At 36.8% G+C, this 22,702-nt stretch overlaps 1 protein-coding gene across 1 annotated transcript in view; it reads left to right on the forward strand.

Annotated features, from left to right (window-relative positions):
- The window catches only part of CFAP95 (cilia and flagella associated protein 95), a gene marked incomplete at both ends in the record, with an annotated part of 63,672 nt that overhangs the window by 351 nt on the left and 40,619 nt on the right, over positions 1-22,702 (forward strand). Inside the window, one exon of the mRNA XM_081282248.1 lies at positions 21,084-21,192. Within this exon, the coding sequence (XP_081138374.1) occupies positions 21,084-21,192 (109 nt within the window). The remainder of the gene's footprint in view (positions 1-21,083; positions 21,193-22,702) is intronic.

Consider the following 22,702-nt stretch of genomic DNA (forward strand, 5'->3'; position numbering starts at 1 on the left):
AATGGAACAGGGTAGAAGAGACAGAAGGCCAAGGGAAACAGAGACCTTTCAAGGAGCCATGAACAGGGTGAAAGTGAATTGGGCAGCAGCAGGAGAGGCGAGTCTCTCCAGGAGTAGGCATACCCCAGGCCCAGCATATGCCAGGACCTGCTGTGCTGCTGCCCTGCTCCCGGGGCCATCTGAGGATTCACAGAGAAAGCAGCCAGTGGTTTAGGAGGCTTGGAAATCACCCCCAGGACAAACACTTATAAAAGGCAGATGCTATTAGAAAGCCAGAGGTTCAGGCTGGAGGGTTCCAGGGAGATGTCCACTAGAGGACTAGCTTTCCTGGCTGCCTTTTCTTAGTGGTTTTGGGTTGAAAGAGGTCCTAAAGTATCCCCCAGGCTATTTACTGACTGTTCTAACCAGAGGTGGCCCACTGGAGTCTCCCACTGGGTAAGACCAATAGACACAGTTTGTTTGGCATGTATTCTGCTACATTTTTTTTTCTTTTTAAAGAAAAAGAAAAATGGCTACATTTAAAGCTAGGAAATTTGTGACAAAATCCAGGGTTGTGTTTTCTCTTGAAAAGTTGAAAGGCTGAGCAAGAAAAGCTTTTATTCCCCTGGGAACTATGAATGCACAGGAGCTGAGCATTTTGCCCTTTAAGATGGAACTTTTTTTCTCTCTAGGAACCTTTACTCAGATTGTTTTTGCCTGATTCCAAAAGGCTTTTGTATTGCTTCCTGCTCTTTACAGTTTGTGCTTAGAATTCATTAGAGATTCTCTTCTTTTATAAAATATTATAGCAACCACTAGCAACACCAAGATGTAAAACTGGGAAAGAAGTGGAGTCTTCCTTTCTTTGTGGTCATTTTTCCTGGCTATACAGTTGACAATAATTGTTCTTGAGTATTTGGAATATTTTGGGAACTGGACAGAAAGAAATGAAAAGAAAAAATAAATCGTGTTGACTTTATGCTTTTGCCTTTGACAGGAGATGAATGATTTTTTACTCTAGCCCTACTTGCTTCTATTCATTCATGTGATTTATATGATAACCTGCAGTTTCTGTCTTGTGAGCTTTCTAAATCCTACTTCTCACTTTCCCACAAACTCCCTCCTACCCTTTTATTTCTTATCTCTGAAATGGACTCTCTTTACTTTGAACTCAGTGTGAGAGGTTAGATAGATTTGGAATCCAAAGCTACATTGGAAACAGACAATCCTTTTTTTAGGTTTATATAGGGCTTCATGGCTCTCAAGCAAAACACTTGGCTTTTCTGCGGTTCTGTTACTCCATAAGGATTTGGGTCATAATATAAATCACCAATAGAAGTTATTGTAAAAGAGCAAGAACTATTGCAAAGGGACAGTACTTCTGCTCTCTTCTGCACTATGATTGCTTTGAAAAGCTGCCTTGTGAACATCATAGACATATCAGTAGCAAAGCCACAGAAGAACATTAAGGTGAAAGAGGAGAACAACCTGGTGAGGGGAGAATGGTAGCGGAAGACTCAGAGTAATTCCAGTGCTGCTGAAAATGTCATGCTGTGATTTTAGAAAGAAGATTTGGGAGCAGGAAGACTTAAATCCAATTTACCAAACATTTATATGTTATGCACTTTGCTACATGTTGGCAACATAGAGATAGAAACACACTTTTATCAATGAGATAATTTGTGTAAAGCATTTATCATCATGCCTGGAACATAAGTAAAGTGGTAAATATATGAGAACTAGTATTATTTATTTAGCATAACATAATGATTGTTAAGCTTGGGCTTTAAGTTTGAATACTAACTTTGCTGCTATTGATGTGGCAAGTGACATGACCACTCTGGGCCTCTGTCTTTGCATCTGTAAAATTACAGTGCTAGGATATGGTAGAGTGTGTGACACACACTTTAACATATAGTCTGGCACATAGTAAGTGCAGTGAAGGTTGTATATGTGTTCAGTTTCATCTACTTTCTAAAATCTGTAACTCAAAATCAAGGCACTATCATGGTCACTTACAAACATGTGCAGAGCAACAAAAAAAGGCCAAAATAAAAAAAAAATTTCCCAACATGTGTTCCCAACTGAAGTTAAACAAAGCCATACTTTGCATTCTTATTTCTGCTCTCATACTGTAAACATGATCTATTTAATGCTATTTTTCTGCATCTCTTGTGTGTATGGTTTTATTTATTTGTTTTTGTTTGTTTGTGTATGTGATATTGTTGTTAAAACAGGCTTTAAGCATTGTACCAAGGTTTTTGGCTAGAATGCCTAAGTGCAAGAGGGCTGTGATAAACTTTACAGAAAAATCATATGTGGTAAATATGCCTTGTTCCGGTATGGGATATACTGCTATTGGCTGTAAATTCATAAATCAACAATATATATTAAGTTGTTTTTAAAAAGAAATGCACATAAAGCAAGTTTATGTATTGATTGGTCCATGAAAATATTGTGACTAGAGGTTCACAAGTATCTAATACTATTTCCTCTAGGAGAAATGGTTCAAAATTCACTAATGGAGTGTTGGTGGCAACTTTATAAAACATGTAAATAATGAGACTCGACTGTAAAATGTGAGAAATACTGACATTTTCTGCAACTGGGCTGTACTGCTAACATACATCTTGTTTTTCTTCTATGTCCAACCAGTCACCAAGATCTGTGCTAAAAAAGCTGCATAAAATTCAGAGTATGTAAACTTCTGGAAGATCAATGTCCTTGACCATTTTGTTTTTATGCATTTGGGTCATCATTGTTAACTTTCTATTAACTTATTTTATAGTATATTAAAACATTAGATTTTAATGCCTTTTATTAGTGGTCTTTTGTTTAATTGATGAACACCTGATATCTATAATAAATGCATCATTTAGGTGACTTCTCAACTGAAAATTTTCTAAGTTACTGAATCTGTATATACACAATGCAGTCTGTAACTGGTTTACAATATGCAAATTCTGATTTAATTCTGATTACACAGCTTAAACATTTGGATCTTTTTCTTTTTATCTGGTATGTAATAGAAATCTGCTTGACTTCTCTATATATTTTAAAATGGTTGTGTATGATGGACACCATAAAGTGTCCATCAACACTAGAATGGTTGTTTAGGGACATCTCAGATCTATAATGATAATAAGACATTGAGATAAGACATTGCCCAAGAGCTCTCTCTTTTAACCAGAATGGCAAAGCCATTATCACACCTGAAGCTTCTGAATGAGAGTTGAATTTTCTAGAAATTATCCTTCACTACTCCTTCTGTAACATTTATGGAACCTTATCCTCAGATGTTTCCATTAGAAACTGAGAGGAAATTAACTTGAGAGGAAATTTTCTCCTGGGGTATCTTCCCACTCATTGGAATAATGGAAAAATAAGAACCAGAACAATTTAGACTTTCCTTTAATGAATTCTCTTGTGATGCCATTCATTCATCCATTCATTCATTCATTCATTCTCATCTTTTCCTTGGCCAAACTGACATTCAGTAGTAAGTGATAATAATTTAAAGCAAAAAAAAAAAAAAGATAATTCAGATCTCCATGGAGACAGTTCCTGCTCTAGTCTCCATGGTGACACTTAGTTTTAAGGACTCAGGTTAATTTTATGTATTTGTAATTTCAATTACTTTTCTTTCTTGCTAAGCCCCAAATTAAAGAACCTGGGTATTTTACTTTTCACACCCTCCCTCCTACCTTATAATAGGAAGAAAAAAGAAAGAGAAAGAAAAAAAAAAGAAGAAAAAACATGATAATTGTGAGGGTAAACTTATAATTCTAAAGATTTTCACAAAAACTTACTTGGGCATAAATAATAAATTAGAATTAAAGGTGAAAACTAATCTTTTCTGTGAAGCTCTTCAGACTTCTAACCTACTGTGCTCTTTAGACTGGGAGCTCATAAGTGTTTAAAGTACTCCACATTCATTGGAGAACCCAGTTCCAATCATTAGCATACTTAAATAGAAAATGGTGTGGATTTTCTAATTTGCTATGTCATTCTTCCAGTATTTGATGAATGATTTCCTTCCATACTGATCTAAAGTATTTAGAACTGCTCACATCACTAAGGGCCAAGACAGAGTCATGTATATCTTTGCTATCCTACAATCCTATCTCCTTATGCCTCTTGCATACACAGTCACTAATACGGCATTATGTAAAAATGTGAATATGTAACAGATGTGATTCTGCAATCTGTATTTGGGGTGAAAATGGGAGTTCAAAACACAATTTGAGTCAAATGTATGAAAGATGATATATCATGAGCTATGTAATGCTTTAAATAATCAATAAAACAAAACAAAACAAAACAAAACAAAAAACAAAGCAAAAACAAAACAAAACAAAAAATTCCTTACTAATGACACACTGTAGCCGCTCCCTTTGCTGAAATTCACAAGGGCTTCCTCTCTTATCAAGCCTCCTATATTTAGCATATAATTGGGCTTCAGTAGAAAGCTTAGTTACTCTTATTTTGTGTACATTTGAGACAGTTTGGTGACAGGGTTTTCTTGCACACAGCATATAATTTAAATTGAAGGGAGAAGGCTCTAAAGGGATTTTTAAATCAACAGTGAGAAGTGAAAAGAGTAAGCCTCTGGATAAGGGATAAGAACACTGTGAGTGCTCACTGACTTGGTATTTATCCAATAATGAACATATGAGCTGGTAGAAAGAATACAGACAGAAACCCAAACCATGCTAGAGCAAAAACTTATTCATATCTGTATATGTGTATACACATACATATGTTTATTTTATTTTTAGATGGTGTCTAGCTATGTTTTCCAGGATAGTTTCAAACTCACAAACCTCCTGCCTCTACCTCCTAATTAGCTGGGACTACAGGTGTGTTCCACTATGCCCAACTCCTATATTATGTTTTAAGAAGACCCTGAGGCAAAAGGCTACAATACAATAGAAATCCATAACAACACCAGAGTCAGTTTCCATAGCCACGATCATGATGCGACAGGATGTATATTGGCCAACTCTGTATCAGTTGCTTTAGAATGGAGAATTTGAAAATGGGAGCTAGGATTGCACTGCTCCTAGTTGCAGTGTGTGACATCCCACCAGGGGCTGATAGGTACTTTTTGAGTTAATAGAGAGAGAAATGACATTTATCCTTTATAGAGGAATTTTTATTTCTTATAAAAGTTCCAAATTACAATATCCTGTGGGCATTTAATATGATGAAATAGTAGAGTAAGGACATGAAAATATATTCACTGTCTAGGGGGTAGCAGAATAAAAAAAATTGCATGCAACTCAGATGCATGTATAAAATTTATTTTCTGAAACTAATCCTTATAACTTTTCAACTGCTGGTTACTACAGAAAAATTCAACATGCCAATTAAAACCTATTTCTACCTCTTCAAATTTAAGCAGCTTGCTTTAGGTTAAAATTGTCCCTTTCAGAACAGTGCCCACTCTTTCCGAGTCCTTCCCTCCTCCATATTCTCCTTCCTCCAGTGCCATCTGTGTGTGTGAGAGCGACTGAGGTTATGTGATATGGTATGGGGGTGGGGGGACTCAGGCCTCCAGATCTATGTGTAGTCCTTGTTCACGCTTACCTCAAATGGAGCCTACTGCTGTGCCTGCTGCTTGTGGATTTGTGGCTAAGATTGTTGTTTTGTTGAGGCCCGGGTGTCCTGGCCTGCACACTCAGTCCATCTTGGCTCTTGCTGGTACTGGAGATCCCTATGTCAAGCTCATTCTCCACCAGACCCTGACTTAAGACTAGTCACCCCAAAGCCACTGTGGTATGGACACCACATCCTTCAACATGGTGGTCTACAGCCACACATAGACAATCAACTCAGCTTCCAATGAAGTGCCCCAGAAAGAGGGTAATCGGCTTTGGTGTGCCTGGGGTAGTTTACTTCCATTGGCCTGAGACATATCAAAAGCCTCTCTTTCACTTCCTATAATTTCACTTAGGAAGTGAAATTATAAGGTCATCCTAGCTCTGGTTAATAGAAGCATAAGAAATTTGGTGGAAGACCTTTTTATTTCTCAACAACGTGTGACTTTGAAGAAAAATATCGCACCCAGGACTCAAAAATTTTATTTTATTTTTCAGTCAGCAATTAATTAGCAATGCTTAATTTTTCTTCATTTCTTGTGAAATGGTTCCAACTCTTCCCAAGGCAAAGGTTATTTTAAAGGAAGTTCAGCAGAGTATAAAGATTAATATTGGAAAATGTAATCTCATTCCAAGTAGGTCTTAAAACACGCACATACTATAGCCTTTGCAAAAAAAAAAAAAATGTCTATCTGCATTAAAGAGACTGGAAGGATATCTACCACATACAGAAAATTTTTCTTACTGGGGGGGTGGATCACTGGACTTTTTGTCCTTTTGTTCACTCTCTCTTTGCTACTTCTACATTTTTCTATAGAGAATCTATATTATTTTCATTGTAAGAATAAAGTCAAATTACTTTAAAAATTTGATATCATTTTCTACAGCTTTCCCCCTGAAGCAAACATTCTCTAAATGATCAGAATGTAGACAAAATACTTCATTTCCTTCAGAGTCTGACTCACTCTCAGTGGCTTATTATGAGTCTTTTTAAAATATCTTTTTAATTGCTAGTTTAGGTTGGGTAAAAAAGATGATGCTGTGCACATTCATTTGGTTTAACCACCCTTTATTCTTGTCTGTGTTCTATAATGGTAGATTCTATGCCATGGTTATTTTTAATCTAGTCCTACACTTTTATTCCTCAATATACGCATATTACCCACAAGTGCTTTTGAATGGAATAGTTTTTTAGGAGAAGCACATTATTCTCTATTTTTTGAGATAATATTCAGGAGACCCTGCCTCCTTTTGCCCTGAACCCACATTTTTCTTTCAATGTTTTCTTTTTTGAAATTCAGATTCCAATCAAATGCTTTGCTTTTTTTTTTTTTTTTTTTTTTAAGTATCAGGGATTGAACCACTTAACCACTGAGCCCCATTCCCAGCTCTTTTTATGTTTTATTTTGAGACAGGGTCTCACTAAGTTGCTTAGGACCTCCCTAAGTTGTTGAGGCTGGCTTTGAACTTATGATCCTCCTGCCTTAGCCTCTGGAGGCACCAGGGTTATAGGCATGTGCCTCCATGCCTGACTCAAATACCTTTTTAGAAAACTAGTGGTTCTAGAATTGTGTTGCCACAATTTTTGTGGGAAGGTTTGCTGAACTTAGCTGACATTTACGAAAGTAAGACAGTTTTGCATGCAAGGTGAGCCCTTGGAAGGCAGAGAATCAGAACAGGAATTTTGCCATTGGGCACACTGGGATTAGGAAACATCATTGCTGTGCATAAGGGACTCTGCCTCAAACTAGTACCCTACCCTTATGACTGTCCAATAGTTGGGCTTTGGAAGCTACCAGAACCCTTTTGGCCATTGCAATGCTTCCACAGTCCTCTCAGATAGTCTCAAGGACATTCCCACCAAGAATCCCTTGTTTTGCCTCTCTGATGATCTCTTTCTAGGTAAGGGTATGGGAGTGAGGGAGAAGGGGAGAAGAATGTAGGGCTTAGTGAGACTTCTAACAAGGGAGAGGTTCAGGCTATGGACATCCAGATACCCAGGCTCAAGGCTCAGGATTTTTTGTTTGTTTGTTTGTTTTACAGCACCAAAACTATTATTAAATAAACATTCCTGAGTTTGGCTGGTACCCTCTCCTTGGTACCATTTCCTTTTGGTACTAAACTCTTTTGGTTGCTAGTGACAGATATTCAGCTTGCACTAGCTTAAGAGAGTGAATTAACCTAAGATATTCATGAATGGCTGATTATTGGGTAAGAAATACAGAGGTACAGCTGGGCCTTAGAAACAGTCAGACAAAGCAGGATGCAAATGCTAATAGGACTTGCTGCATTTCTCTTCTTTCTTCATCTTATCATGGAAGACTATAAGAAACAAGGCTACTGCAGTTGAATTTCACACCTTACATCTTCATCTCACAAAGAACTTTTGGCTTTAAGGTATTTTTCAGTTGCATATCAAAAAACTTCAGGTCAGATGCCCATTCCTGGGCCAAGATTCTATTTGGAGTCACCTGACTGAACAAGATCAAATGGAAACATGGCACCTGGCACCTGTCCAATAGTCATGGAGCAAGGTGGACGTACCCAGGGAAAGAAGTGCTCAGGTGGTGATCCTAGAGGTAGTACCAGAAAAGAGCAAGAGTTCCAAACTCCAGATACCCAGTTTTATAGCAAAAGTTTAATAACCCATTAATACATGGGCAATTTCCTATATTTGAAGTTGTTTTGACTTTAAAGCCCTACTCAGTGCAGGTGTAAAAAAAATGAACTTAAATGTAATGGGCAGAAAAAAGAAATCTTGTGTAGAGGCTAAGAAAGCATATTTTTGTGGTGTTTGAAAGTTATGAATAAATCTGAATATTGTGTTGTTTTTGATAGACATTAATCATTTATTGCTGTTTCCCTTGTTTCATTTTGAAATACAATTAAATTTTAATTGTTATTAGTCATGCTGTGTATTTTCTTTATTTTGATTTAACTAAGTTTTGATGCATTAATAAGGATAATTAATTGGCAGAAATAGGATATGTTTCTTTAGTAAGATATTAGATTCCCTAATCAGATTGTTCCAGGTTCAATTAAATGGAAGAATTAATATAATGTCATTAACATATTGCAAAACAAATTTTAGTGCAAATAACCTAGCCTCCTTTTGTAGAAAGTGATAGGAAGAATATTTTAAAATTATAATGTAAGAATGAATAACTTGACACAATTTTTAAACAGAAAAACTCTAAATTGCTCAGCTAGGAGTCAGAAGCATTAAATGAGCTTAAAAAAAATCACTGTTTTCCTCCATTATATTCTTTCTAGATAAAAAGCTCTTCTTTGAAAAGTATTTATTAAAATACATTTATTGGGGAATGAAGGTATAACTCAGTGGTATAATGCTTATGTAGTATGTGTGAGGCCTTTGGTTGGATCCCTAGAAACACACACATGCACCCACATACACATAACACACACACACACACACACACACACACACACACACACACACACGGGTTGAAAACACATTTATAGAGCCATTGTTATGTCAAAGGCATTCTGATTCTGCTAGGTCAGGAATTTTACAATGACCATCCTCCCTGTCGGTAAGACATTAGAGATTACTGTGAGACAAGACTGGGGAGGGCTAACTGAGTGATTATAATGCACTGAGTAATTATAATGCACTATGAAACAAGTTATGATTAAGAAAAAGAAGGGTATTCTGGAAGCATCTGAAAGAGCATTTAACTTGGCCTGTTGGACCAGATAAAATTTTCTAGAGGAGGTTCATCTAAACCATAGGATCCACAAGGAGAACCAAAGTGTGGTATGTTAGTTTTCAACAGAGGGCAGTGTTGTCCCTTCCTCCAGAGTCTTCCATTGGTAATATGTGTAGGCATTTTTGTTGTTGTTGTTGCATTATGACTGGTATCCTGTAATGTAGTATACCATTGCATGAATTGTGACTCTTAGTCATGGGGGTGACCATATCATCTTAATAAAATTTACCCATCTATACAATGCCTAATTTATGTATCTGTAAACCTACAATCAATGAGTGGAAACAGCAGAGGTATTGTGCATTTAGTTTTCATTTCTTTTAATATTTTAAATTATAGGTGGACACAATATCTTCATTTTATTTATTTTTATGTGGTCCTGAGGATTGAACCCAGTGCCTTACATGTGCTAAGCAAGCAATCATCACAGAGCTACAAACCAGCTGGATTAACTAGTTTTCATATATCTATTCATAGTAAGGGTGAGAACAGCAGCAACATCCCTAATAAATACCTAATCATTTATTCAGTCACAGAAAGGGATTTCCCCACTCATTATTATAAAAGATCCTGAGCATTTGGAGATCTTGCTCTCCTTGCAGGGATGCATGCCAATAGAGTAACCACAAGGCTATTGCAGGTGATCTCCTAGAGGTTAAGATACTGTGACTTCCCACCCAGACCTCAAAAAAATGTGCTGTGTGAATTGTTAGAAAAATATATATATTCTGGCGAGAATATATTCTGACACTTATGTCAAAAATCAGTGTGGTGAATGTCACAGGATAGGTCTTTCTCATTGTCCCAGCTCCTGTCCTACAAGTCTGACAAATAAGCTTGTCCCCAAGGCATGTCAAATGTCCTGCTAGATATTTAGGCACAAATTGGAACTTTTCTTCCACTATAAACCATATAGGTTGAATATCATCTTGGGTAACAATTCTTTGCTCTTTGATAACTTCCTCTGTTTCTTCCTCATAAATCATCTATTTTTTAGACTTTTTGTCTCTACTGGGGAAAGTTTTGGTAATTTTTTTTTACAAAGTTAGTATGTCATCTAACTTTTCAAATTTATTTGCACAAAGCTATATTTATACAAAGAAGCATTCGATGTGTTAAAATTTTCTTCTATGGTTTCTTCAATGGTTATATTTGTCTATTTTTGCAATAGCTTTATTAAGATATAATTTACATATCATAAAAACTCCCTTTTCAAGTGAAAAATTCAATGGCTTCTAGTATATTCACAAGAGTTGTGGCTCATTATCATAATCAATTTTAGAATATTTTCATTACCTCATGTAAATTCTGTTTCCCTTAGCTTTTACTTCTAAACCTCTTAAAACCCTTAAAAATCCTAGGTAACTGATAATCTATTTTGTTTCTATATATTTGTCTGTTTTGGATATTTCATATAAATGCAATTATACAAAATATGGTGTTTTGTGACTTACCATGATATTTTCAAGGTTTATTCATGTTGTAGCATTTATCAGTATTTTATTTCTTTTTATTGTTTGATAATATTATATTATATGGCTATTGTATTCCTCTATTTTGTCTTCACTCTTTTTCTTGACTTATTAGATACAAGTTTATACCATTTACCTACTCATTTATTTCTCGATTTTTACTTTTTTTGTTTTCTAACTCATTTAATCCTGCCTTTATTTTAAGGTATTGATTTGCTTGTTCTTTTTCTATGTTTGTGAATTTGATGTTTACTTATTTTCCTTGGTTCACTTTTAGCGTGATATAAGTACTTAAAGCTTTGAAATATTCCTTGGTTACTGCTTTAGCTATATTCTATGGATTCTTATAAGTAGTATTTTCATTTTTCTGTATTTTTGAGAAGTTCATCAAGTTGAGTCAGATCTATGACTCAAGGTATTTGATAGAGTGTTTAAATGTTTCCAGATTGAAGAAAGATCTTTCAAAATGTCACTAATTTCTAGTTTTATTGCATGGTGGGCAGAAAATATATTTTTCAAATATATTGAAATGTATTTTCTTAATTTTTATGAAAATTCCATATACTTTGGAGTTGAATTCTCTTTCTCTTCCCATATAAATTCTAAGCTCAGCCACTTTCCCTAGAAAATGACTCAAATTCCATCTAGACTCAAAAGTCTCAGATCTGCTGCACATGCCAGAATTTCTTTACCAAGTCTAGATGTAGTTCTTCTTAGTTCAAAAACTTATGGGGAAAATATTTCATGGCCCCAATTTATGTAATCTCTCATTTCTCTTTACTTTCTTTATTTATTTTTAATTAAAAAATTTTGTAGTTGTACATGGGCAGAATGCCTTTATTTTATTTGATTTATTTTTATCCAGTGCTAAGGATGGAACCCAGTGCCTCACACAGGCAATGGTCTGCCACAGAGCCATAGCACCAGGCCCTCATTTCCCTTTACTTTCTTTGTGCATATCAGCCAACTATGTTCTGAATTCACCTCATTTTCTTTATTTGTTCTAATTAGTTATACATGACAGTAAAATGCATTTTAATACATCATACATAAATGGAGCATAACTTCTCATTCTTCAGGTTGTACATGACGTAGAGTTCCACAGGTCATGTAATCATATATGAACATAGGGTAATAATGTCCAGTTCATTCTAATATCATTCCTATCCCTATACTCTGTCCCCTCCCTTTACTCCCTTCTGTCTAATCCAAAGTGCCTCTATTCTTGCCTAGCACCCACCCCTGCCCTTTATTGTGAATTAGTATCTGCATTTCACACAAAACATTCAGCTTTTGGTTTTTTGAGATTGGCTTATTTTGCTTAGCATGATATTCTCTAGTTCCATCAATTTACTGGCACATGCCAGAATTTCATTCTTCTTTAAGGCTGAGTAATATTCCACTGTGTATATATAGCACAATTTCTTTATCCATTCATCTGTTGAAAGGCACTTAGATTGGTTCCATAATTTAGCTATTGTGAATTGAGCTTCTATAAACACTGTAGTATGCTGTAGTAGTATGCTACTTCACTGTAGTATGCTGATTTTTAAGTCCTTTGGGTATAAACCTAGGAGTGAGATAAATGGGTCAAATAGGGATTCCATTCCAAGTTTTCTTAGGAATCTTCATACTGCTTTCCATATTGATTGCACCAATTTGCTGCCCAACCAGCAATGTACATCTCATTCTCTTTTAAAAATACTTTGTTAAAAACAGCCAGTAGCAATTCACACAGAGAACTAACAGTTTTCTAGAAATCTCTTTTCAGTCTCACTAGGTACATGGGTTGACTTCTGATATATTATTACTACCAAATGTTTGACTTTTCTAATTTATTTTCTTCTGTCCAGCTTTTGACCAATGCCATATATTTTATATTTTTGTTATAGCAGTACCTGTTCTGCTTCCGGTATAAATTTCTTTGCTATCCTGGGCTAGGCTTAATCTTTGATAACAAATAATCCCTCAAACTCAGTTACTTATCACATAAAGGTTTATTTCCTATTCACATAACGTCCAGTGTAGTTTTTAATAGGGGGCAGGCACTCCTCTGGCACTCAGACTGATTGAAGTCCTATCATTGCTATGGTTTTAATGTTCCCTCCAAAACCCATGCTGAAATGTGATTACCACTGAGATAGTGATGGGAGGAGACATCTCTAAGAATGGTCATTATCCTGGGAGTGAGTTAATTATGTCAAGAGTGGCTTTGTTATAAAGCAAGTTTGCTCTTCCTTTCATATGATATGCTCTTTTATACATTGTGACACAGCAAAAAAGGTCCTCATCAAATACCAGCACCTTGATATCAGACTGCACAATCTTTGTAGCCTTTTCTCTGTATTTACTATGACAAATACATTTCTTTATAAATTATTCAATCTGTGGTATTCTGTTAGAGTAGCAAAAAAGCAGGCTAAAATAATCATCTAGAAATTCATCTCTTACTCTGGCAGAAGAGTTGAGCATTGCACAAGAGCTTTCACAGTCTTACCCCCAAAATGGGGCATATAGTTTCTACTCAACTTTTTTTGGGCCAGAACTAGTTGAATTGTCCTACCATGTAAAAGGACTGAGAATTTAGCCTTCTGTATTCCCAGGAGAAATTATATTGGTGATCACAACATCTGTCACATGCAGAAGATTTGTAAAACTACCCTTCTAGGGTAGACTCTGGGAGACTTTTATGTCTCTAACTCTCAAATCAAGAACTTCTAGCCCTGTGGCAATTGCCCATGAAAACTGTTGGCAAACGCCCTGCAGGCATGAGCAGGTTTGGTGCTTTGAAGTTTTGCTTATCCCTCTGGTTATAGAATTTCATTCAAAAATTGTCCTGGAAATTCTCCACTGGATTTCCAACTTTTTTTTGATTTTCAACTCTTAAATGCTTTTAATGTGTTGGAACCTTTAATGAATATATTTTGTCTAGCATTTTTTTAAATTATTTTTGGTGAAAGAGTTTACCTGCATAACCACAGGTGATTTGGTTAGCACTCCCAGAGATGGAGCCTCTGGACTCCATCACTGGTACTTCTCACCATAGCCTTTTTCAACTTGGCTTTAACTGGACCCTTGCTGTATTTGGTAGCCCTTGCATGTGTTATAATCTGGGGTTTTAACTTCTCATTTTGCCAAAAATTTAGTTTATTTTTAGTTTTTCGATTTCTTTTACTGCTTTTGCATGATTTCTTAGAAGAAAAGGGAAAAATATACATGTAGATGTGTTTGTAATGAGTGTTGTAAGTCTAGATTCTATCTATGAAGAAAGTTTGTTTCTAATACAAATAAAATTAATTGCTCTTAGACCATATAACCTTGTGTTATTTACTAAATATGCATGGCTCATAGACTCACAGAAATGTGCATTTAAATGGCAATTAAGCTCACATAACAATAATCTTTTAATGTTATTCTGGGACTGATAGTAAAACTATAGAGATAGGAGCTTCCATAGGTAATTAGGTGTTTGTTTGCTTTTGGTTTGCTGCAGGGAGGGGCACTTGATTTCCATGTCTCTCCAAGCCAGCTCTACTACCAAAGTGTTCTTTGACTATAGTGATTATGGAAGTATAATACACTTAAAAAACCCCTCTCTCTTTAGTTCCACTCTTTTGCCACCAAGTGTTTTTTAATAAAGATATTTTTAGTTGTAGATGAACATAATATCTTTATTTTGCTTAGTTTTTTTTTTTTTAATGTGGTGTTGGGAAATGAACCCAGCGTCTCACGCATGCTAGCAAATGCTGTATCACTGAGCCACACCCCCAGCCCCACTACCCAGAGTGTGATGTAAACTGTTTTTGGAGGGATAGATCTAAGAAATCATAATAAGTGTCCTAGAATTTGAAGGTAATTTAGATCCAGTTGTCTCAACATAGGGGACAGAATGTCTTTATCCTTATTGACCAGGATAATTCTGACTGTGACACTCCTGGTGGACTTAGTATTTTATTTCCCTCTTAAAGTGTTCCAGGTGGAAATCAATTATATCATCACCCTTCTTGATACATGTCCCTTCAGCTGCTTTCAAATCACGTGTTTGGCAGTTAATCAGACTGGCATTTACTTAGCTGTTAAGGTTGACAATGTCTCCAACTGATGTGTTCCTTTAGTTTCTTCCCAATATTCTCCATAGGGGCTACCATTTTTGAAGATTTTCCATAACAGAAAATTCATAATAAGTTGATAGGTTTTATTTATATGCTGCTTAATATACGTTGAGTGAAGAAAATAATTTATCTATCTTTGTAAAATGTTTTTCTTTTGAGTGAAGTTTAACCTTTAAGTTCTGTGGCTTTGTGGTATAAATGCACAAATCACAAACAGCATGAGACACAATGAAAAACAAAGTCCCTTTTCAAAAGTTGAAAACGACACTATTTCTCTCAAGAACATAAGATTTTCTTTATGACTCTGCAAATATATCTAAAAGTCTTCCTTTGCCAGTTTGATGAATATGCCATCAAGTAACAACTACTTTGGCATGTAAATCTTTTGCCTGGGAAATCTTTAAAGAGGATTGTTAAACATTTCTTTGCAGTCTTTGCTTCTATTGGTTTTATTCTTCTAATGTGTCAGGGAATGTACCTGAATCTCAAGGGTAATTTTCTTTTACAGTTTTAGATAGCAGATGATTATAAAACCTAATAGAGAAGTTATCTTTCTCTTCTCATTTGTGCCACATTTACATCAGAAAATACAATAGCTGACAGCCTGGTTGTGCACCACATTAATAATTCTAAGATTTAAAGTTAATATATTCTGCCATCTGGAGTCTTAACTAAACATTTTTAACATCTTTGAAATCTGCAAAGAAAATTTGTCTCTTGTTAAGTAACCAGAAACTAGAATCTGGCTCAGATTTTCATTTTTCTCGTGTCAGATATTGATGAGATTCAAATCCCTTGTAAACAATGTGATGCATATGTATATTGAGAATTTTCCCAATCAGCTAGTCCATTTATGATTCCTCTGGAGACAGGTTGGTATTGCAGAAAACCAGCTTCTCTCTTTGCACAACCACTCTCTCTTTATGTGTGCTTTTGCAGACTGGCCCAGGATACTTTTTGTTTTTATGACACATTTAAAACTCTCGCTTTCAGTATTTATACTAAGGTGACAGCAAAAAAAAAAAAAAGTAAAAATATTCAATCAATCAAGAAAAATTTAATGAACGTTTACAATGTGTTAGACTATGCTAGTCACTGAGATCATAAGATGAATAAAAAAATGATTTCTCTAAGAAGCTATCAGTCTAGTGAGGAGGTGGATGTGTTAATGGATAATTATAACGCAGTGTGAAAGATGGGGCAGTAATAAAGATGTGGGTCTAGCATACCTCAACTCCACCTCTCCCACAGAGACATGGGACAACAAAAACCCTAGAGGGGTCTCCTTTACATTGAGGAGAATCCTATGAACTAACTCCACCATATCCTCCACCAGGGAGCTGAGCCTCTCTGGCCTGTGTTAGCCTGAGGGGAGGTATAGGTCCTGTTGGCCCATGGCTCTGGAATTGAGTTTGTTCAGTCCTGCAACTCACTTGCCCACCTGGCAATACCTATATCCAAGAGGGTACAGAACCCACCTCTCCTGGAAGAAAACCCAAGCTTCTAAAAAGCTCCAGGGACCAGTTCAGCAGATTCCCTTGAAATCACAGCTTGGCACTATACCATGTTTGGCCCCAAGGTGGAGACAGGAAAATGAAGGTCTGGAGGGTCCAGAAGAATGTAGGTTTGGGGCCTGGAAGTGATTTACTACCCGTTAGGTTGGGTGTTTGTCCAGAATGAGACAGGCTTGTGCTGGTCTTTGTCCTATTGGTGTCTATTGCAGATAACTCTCTTTAAATTGTTCCGATTAGCATTTCAACAATAGGGTCAGAATTTCAGATTCCATTTTATGCAGTTTGAAGCTTGGATTCTCTCCCATCACCTTGTTCCACATTCCTAATTCTATGAATAATGTTAAAACGCAAAATTATAATAGATTTCAGTTTAAAGGTCGAATTGGCTTTTATTTGTAATTCTAGAATCAGGCAATATCTTTCTCAATATCTTTCTAGGAGGTAGAATAACTGTTCCCTTGAGCTGAGCAGAGGATTGTTTTTCTAGGCAGAAAAGAGTTGAAGAAAGCAAAAACAGAATAAAAAAGCAGATGAATCATTTCAAAAGTTACTTTCCTTATGGGGTTTAGACAAAGGGGACTCCCATGTAATGCTGACTTGGGTGGACTTGGAGTCCTCCTGTGTTTTTGGAAATCTGGCCATTTCAAAGTTCAGTTGCATTATGTAGTGTTGAGCACAAGCGAGTCCATTCTAGATTGGCCTGGTCTGCTGGGGCTTGGTGCAGAGCGCTAATTCAAAACAATGGACTCTCATAAACTTTGCTTAAAAAATGATCATACTCTTTCTCTCATAGAAGGTTAGAGAAAACAAGTTTCATCTACTGGCCTTTCAGGATATCTTGGGTGAGGATTTATCTTAAGAAAAAGCCATCTAATTCTGCTCTGGGCTTTGATAGAAAAAGACTGTCAACAGAAGCAAGCCTGTTTCTCAAGGAAAATTCTGGTGCTATAGACAAGAAACCCCAAAGGCCCTCCTCCCAGCTAGAATGAGAGCCTGTACCTACCACCAGACCTCTAAGACACCATGCTTCCTCGGTCAGCAGCACAGAATACCTATATCCAAGCATCTTTGGCCTTGAATAAATTCTGACCAGCTCCTGTCAAGTTCATATCAGGATGAATTAACATCTGCAAAACACTGTGGACTTGACCATGGTAGTCAACGAGGACCTTTTGATTAATCCAAAGTGATAAACCAGCTGTGATGACAATGTAGCACATTTTTCATATTGCTAGATTTATTCAATTTGAAGGACGGTGGGATTGTTTTTACTGATATTTTGGCATTACAGATCTTTTTATTAAAGGATAGAGGTGATTATTTTATTTTGAATATTCTTGTCAAAACAAAAAGTTGGCAACCTAAAATGGTCCCACCCATTTTAGGGGGAAGTTTGGCTGCTTCGTGAAGCACTCAGGTTTGGGAACCAGTGATTCAAGTGTCTGAGGTGCCACTATTCTCCAGAGCTTTCTCAACCTCAGCACCATTGGCACCTGGGGCTAGCTATGTGTGTATTGTGGGTCGCCATCTGGGCATTTTAGGATGCTTAGCAGTATCATTGGCAGCTACTTGCTACTTGCTTATAGAAATCCACCCAACTCAGATGCTACAACTGAAAATGTCTACAAATGTTAACAAATGTCTTTATTGCCTGAGGTGTGTGGAGGCGATGGGTACATATAGATCCCCAACCCAAACTCACTGAGAACCAGTAGTCTAGAGCAATATTTTTCAAATTATGGTTTCAACCTCTTAATGTATTGTGAACTTCAATTTAGAGAATTACTAGAAGCATTAAAAATAAGAAAGGAGATGAGAAAGAACAGTCTTTTCAGTAAGGGAAAACTGGATATCCACACGCAGAAAAATGATACTAGACACCTATCACTCACCAGTGACAAAAATCAACTCAAAATGGATTTTACATTTAAATGTAACACAAGAAACTTCTAGAAGAAAACAGGAGAAACATTTCAGGACATTGAAATGGACAAGGATTTTTTTTTTTTTTTTGGACAAGACTCCAAAAACACAGGAAACAGAAGCAAATGTAGACAAATAGGATTACACCAAACTAAAAAGCTTCTACACAGCAATGGAAACAATCAACAGATGACGAGATAACCCACAAAACTGGAGAAAATACTTGCCAACTAAACTTCTAAGAAAGGGTTACTTTCCAGGGTATAAAAAGAGCTAAAAAAAAAAAAAAAACCCTCATTAACCAAGAAACAAATAGTCTGATTTAGAAAATGGGTAATAGACCTAAACAGAATTTCTCAAAAGAAGACATATAAGTGGCCAACAGATATATGACAAAATATTCCATCTCATGGATGAATCCCTAATGGGAGACCAGGAAGGCAGAGGGATGTGTCCTCAGATGTAGGTGGGGAGAATCAGTGATAACAAAGATTAGGGTTTTGGTGTCACAGCACCACACATCGATGGAAGAAATCCTTAATTGACCAAGATCAAGGTTTGCCCATCTGGCCCAATAAGAGCTTGGAATAGAAATTAAGTTCACTTATGGAAAAAATAAAGTCGTAATTGTTGGGTACTGGATTTTGAAGCCTGATTAATATTCACTACACATAGATGTTCATAATGCTTCATAGCATATAAGGACTTTTTCCTTTATTTTAAAATTTTAATTCTTATTAAAAAGTGAAAAGATGTTATTATTCTTGTAATCATTTTACAAATGTGAAAATGAAAACATGGAAAGGTTAAGTGACCTTCCTAAGGTCACACAGCTAGGACCTGGCTTAGCAATGATTCAGATCCATGACTCTTCATTCTACCACTTCTGGTTGTTGATGTTCAGAACTCTTCACTAAGGACTTAAGTGAAAGCTTCCTGTTAGGCTCTCATAAAATGTTGTTAGGTTACTCAAAACCTTTTAGCGTTTGCAACCTGATGCTCAAATATGAGGATAGAAGAAGGCTCCCTTGCTGGCACTCTGCCTGCTGTGCCACCCCGGGCCTCCGGGCTGTGGATTCTATGGCAGTACTCTGCTTTCATGCTCTGAGGTGGGAGCCAAGGCAGGAATGAGTTGAGAGCTCAGGACCCGAAGAGCATGGGATGAGAGTCTCATGACTTGGGTGCTGGGTGCTTCATCCAGGTTAGAGGATGCTGCTCTGCTTCCACACTCACCACATTGTAGACTTTTCTTATTTCATTGCCTCCGCCTCTGACCAGACAGTAAGTAACTGAAGGTAGGGACTCTGTCAGGCTTGCTCCCTGTTATATCCCCTGCACTGCGCAAAATACCAGGCAGGTTGTGGTATCTTAGTTCATTTTTGGTTGCTGTAACAGAATATCCATGACTGGGTATTTATAAAGGAAAGAGACTGTTTAGCTCATAGTTCTGGAGGCTGGGAGTCCAAGATCAAGTGAATCATTGGCGATGGTCTCATGCTGCATAACAGCATAAAAGCAGAAGGGAATTGAGAGGCAAAACTCCAAAGGCAGCCTTGCCTTTACATCAGTTTGCTCTCTAGGAAACTAATCCAGTCCCTTGAGGTTGAGAATTCACTCACTGCTAGGAAAGAAGCATTAATCCCTCTTAATGAGGACTTACCTCCCAGTGTTGCCACGGTGACTATCAGATTCCAATTTGAAATTTGGAGAAGATAAACAAACCATAGCAACGTAGATCCTTAAAAATATTTGCTGAATGAACAAATTGGTGGATGGATGAATTCTTGGTGTCTCTTACACATTTCTAATCATGTATGCCTTAATAGAAGCCCCTCTGCCTTGGGATTAAACCCAAGGGTGCCCTCCTGAGCTACATCCCCAGGCCTTTCCCTCCCCCCCACCTCTATTTTTAGACAGGATGTCACTAAATTGCTGAGTCTGTCCTTGAACTTGATATCTTCCTGCCTCAGCTTCCCCAGTAGCTGGAATTACAGACATAAAACTACACAGAGCAATAGGGCCGCCCCTTCAGCAGGAGGCTTGGTCTTAGCTTCCTTTATTTTACCTAACAAAATTTTATGAAAATAGCAGTTTCTAGTGGCAGCCAGGACACACCTCCTTTTTCATTCATTATCCCAAGTTCCTCCTTTTTCATTATTCCTAGCTGCTCTTTTGGTCAAGATATTTGGAATATTTTTTCTTCTCTTCCATGTACACATACATTTTGAGATTATTTTTTTTCTTTTTTGCTTATGTTTAATTGTCAGCTTTCTCTAGATGTTCTTTAGAAGCAGGGAGCAAGGGTTATAAATCAATATGAGAAGATACTTTGCTATCTCATTTTGGAAAAAAATATAATTAAAATTCATGGTAGAAAGAATTTCTAAAGTGGCAAGTTGCCTCTCCAAGATTTTACCATGTCTTATTTTAGAATTTACTGTCGGTAACTAATCTACATTATTAAATAAGATTCAGTTCATTTGAGTTGCTGAATAATTACTGTGTTGGATAAGTAGTGCTTTTGCGATATTATTAGTTTTATCACATATGCTAAGTTGCTTTTTGGAAGTAGCCTCACCATTACTTGAAAAGAGATGGAAAATACTTTATTTGTCACAAATTCAATAAATTTGCAATTAAAATTATGCCACAAATATGGTAAAATTTCACTGGATATCTTAAAAAATTTTTAGTGCAATGCATGATAAATAAGACTTATCCTTTAATGGACTCCTAATTTTTTTTTCTTAAGGCAACATGACAGAGAAGCTTTTCCCAAAGATTATGATGTAGAAGGTCCTGATAAAATAAAAAGGCTGTGTGCTTCAACATATGGTCGATTTGGAACTGAGGAACCTCCAGTAAGTAGTTGCTGCTAATTTCTTTAAGTCTTGTATCTTTCTCATAGTGAAACATGAAAATATAAAGGAAGGATTTTTTTTTTTTTTTAGCGCTACCTCTAATCAACAAGATTAGCTGCTTAGGTTGGTGACTTAGCCACTGTGCTTCAGCAAAAAAAAAAAAAAAAAAAAAAAAAAAAAAATTACCTATACAAATGCACCTAATTTGTAAGGTTTGGGGGGAATTAAATGAAATAAGTAAAGTACTTAAAATAGTGCCTGACTATATTAGTTACTTTTCTGTCACTATGATGAAGTACCTGACACAGGCTATGTATGAAGTAAAGAGGTTTACTTTGGCTTATGGTTCTGGAGGTTTTAAGACTAAAATCAGGTAAATCCATTGATTTGGACCTGTGATGAGGTTGGGAGTATATGTTAGGTCAAGTATATGTTTGAGTCAGGAAGCAGAGAGAAATTGAAACTGAAGTGGCACCCCCTTTCTCCACAGAAAAGTCTTAACTGGGCTTCTCCAGAAATCTTCACCATGGCTGATTTTAGGACTGTCAGCAAAAGAGTCTCTGCAAAAGAGTTCAATGTAGATAAACTTCCTAATTTCGTGTTGCCCTATCTTATTTGGCCACTGGCCGGGAAGATACCAGCACTCCAGGTGCTGGACACTAGTTTTTCACAAACATATGCAGTATAGTAGTTTGTAGAAATGTGCAAACAAGGCCTCTGGCCTTGAGCTGGGTTTCACAGAGATGTCTATATTTTTAAGAGAAGTTACATATTAAGGCTCCATGGTAACAGCTGGCAGAGGAGGAAAGAAAGGGGAGAAGAAGCTCTCCCCTTCTCAGGTGTTGTCCTTGAAGGGTTAACTCGCCCAAAATAGTGAAAGAAAAAGCTGCTTTTATGTGAACTTCTGCAGACTGTGACTTCTGAGCCCTTCCCCTTATATGCTGGGTATAAAACTCTGAAACTCCTGGGATTAATTGATTACAACAAAAGCTGTGCCCTTTGAGCCTGGCTGCAGCCAAATAAAACTGTTTCCTGCTATCTTCGGTGCCTTGAACTTGCCTCATTTGTCCCTACAACAAAACTGTTATGGGATGGATCTTAAATGTCCCCTAGAGAGTTCATGTGTTTGGTTCCCAGCTGGTGGTACTAGTGGGAGGTGGTAGAAATTTAAGAAGATGAGCCTCATTGGAGGAAGTAGGTTATTAGAGGCATGGCTTGAAAAGTATATTGGGACTCTGGTCCTTTCTTTTTTTTTTGGGGGGGGGGGGTTGGGGGCTTGTACTCAGGGGCACTCAACCACTGAGCCACATCCCCAGGCCTATTTTTTTGTATTTTATTTAGAGACACGGTCTCACTGAGTTGCTTAGTGCCTCGCCTTTGCTAAGGCTGGGTTTGAACTCAGATCCTCCTGCTTTCTCTTCTTTTGCTAGCCTGCTGGGCTGCTATGAGGTGAACTGCTTTTTTGTGCCATACACTTCCCACTGTGATATTCTGCCTTGTCTTGGGCCCA

The sequence above is a fragment of the Spermophilus citellus genome (genome assembly GCF_964194105.1).
Source record: "Spermophilus citellus genome assembly, chromosome: 2".
In the NCBI taxonomy this organism is placed as follows: domain Eukaryota; kingdom Metazoa; phylum Chordata; class Mammalia; order Rodentia; family Sciuridae; genus Spermophilus; species Spermophilus citellus.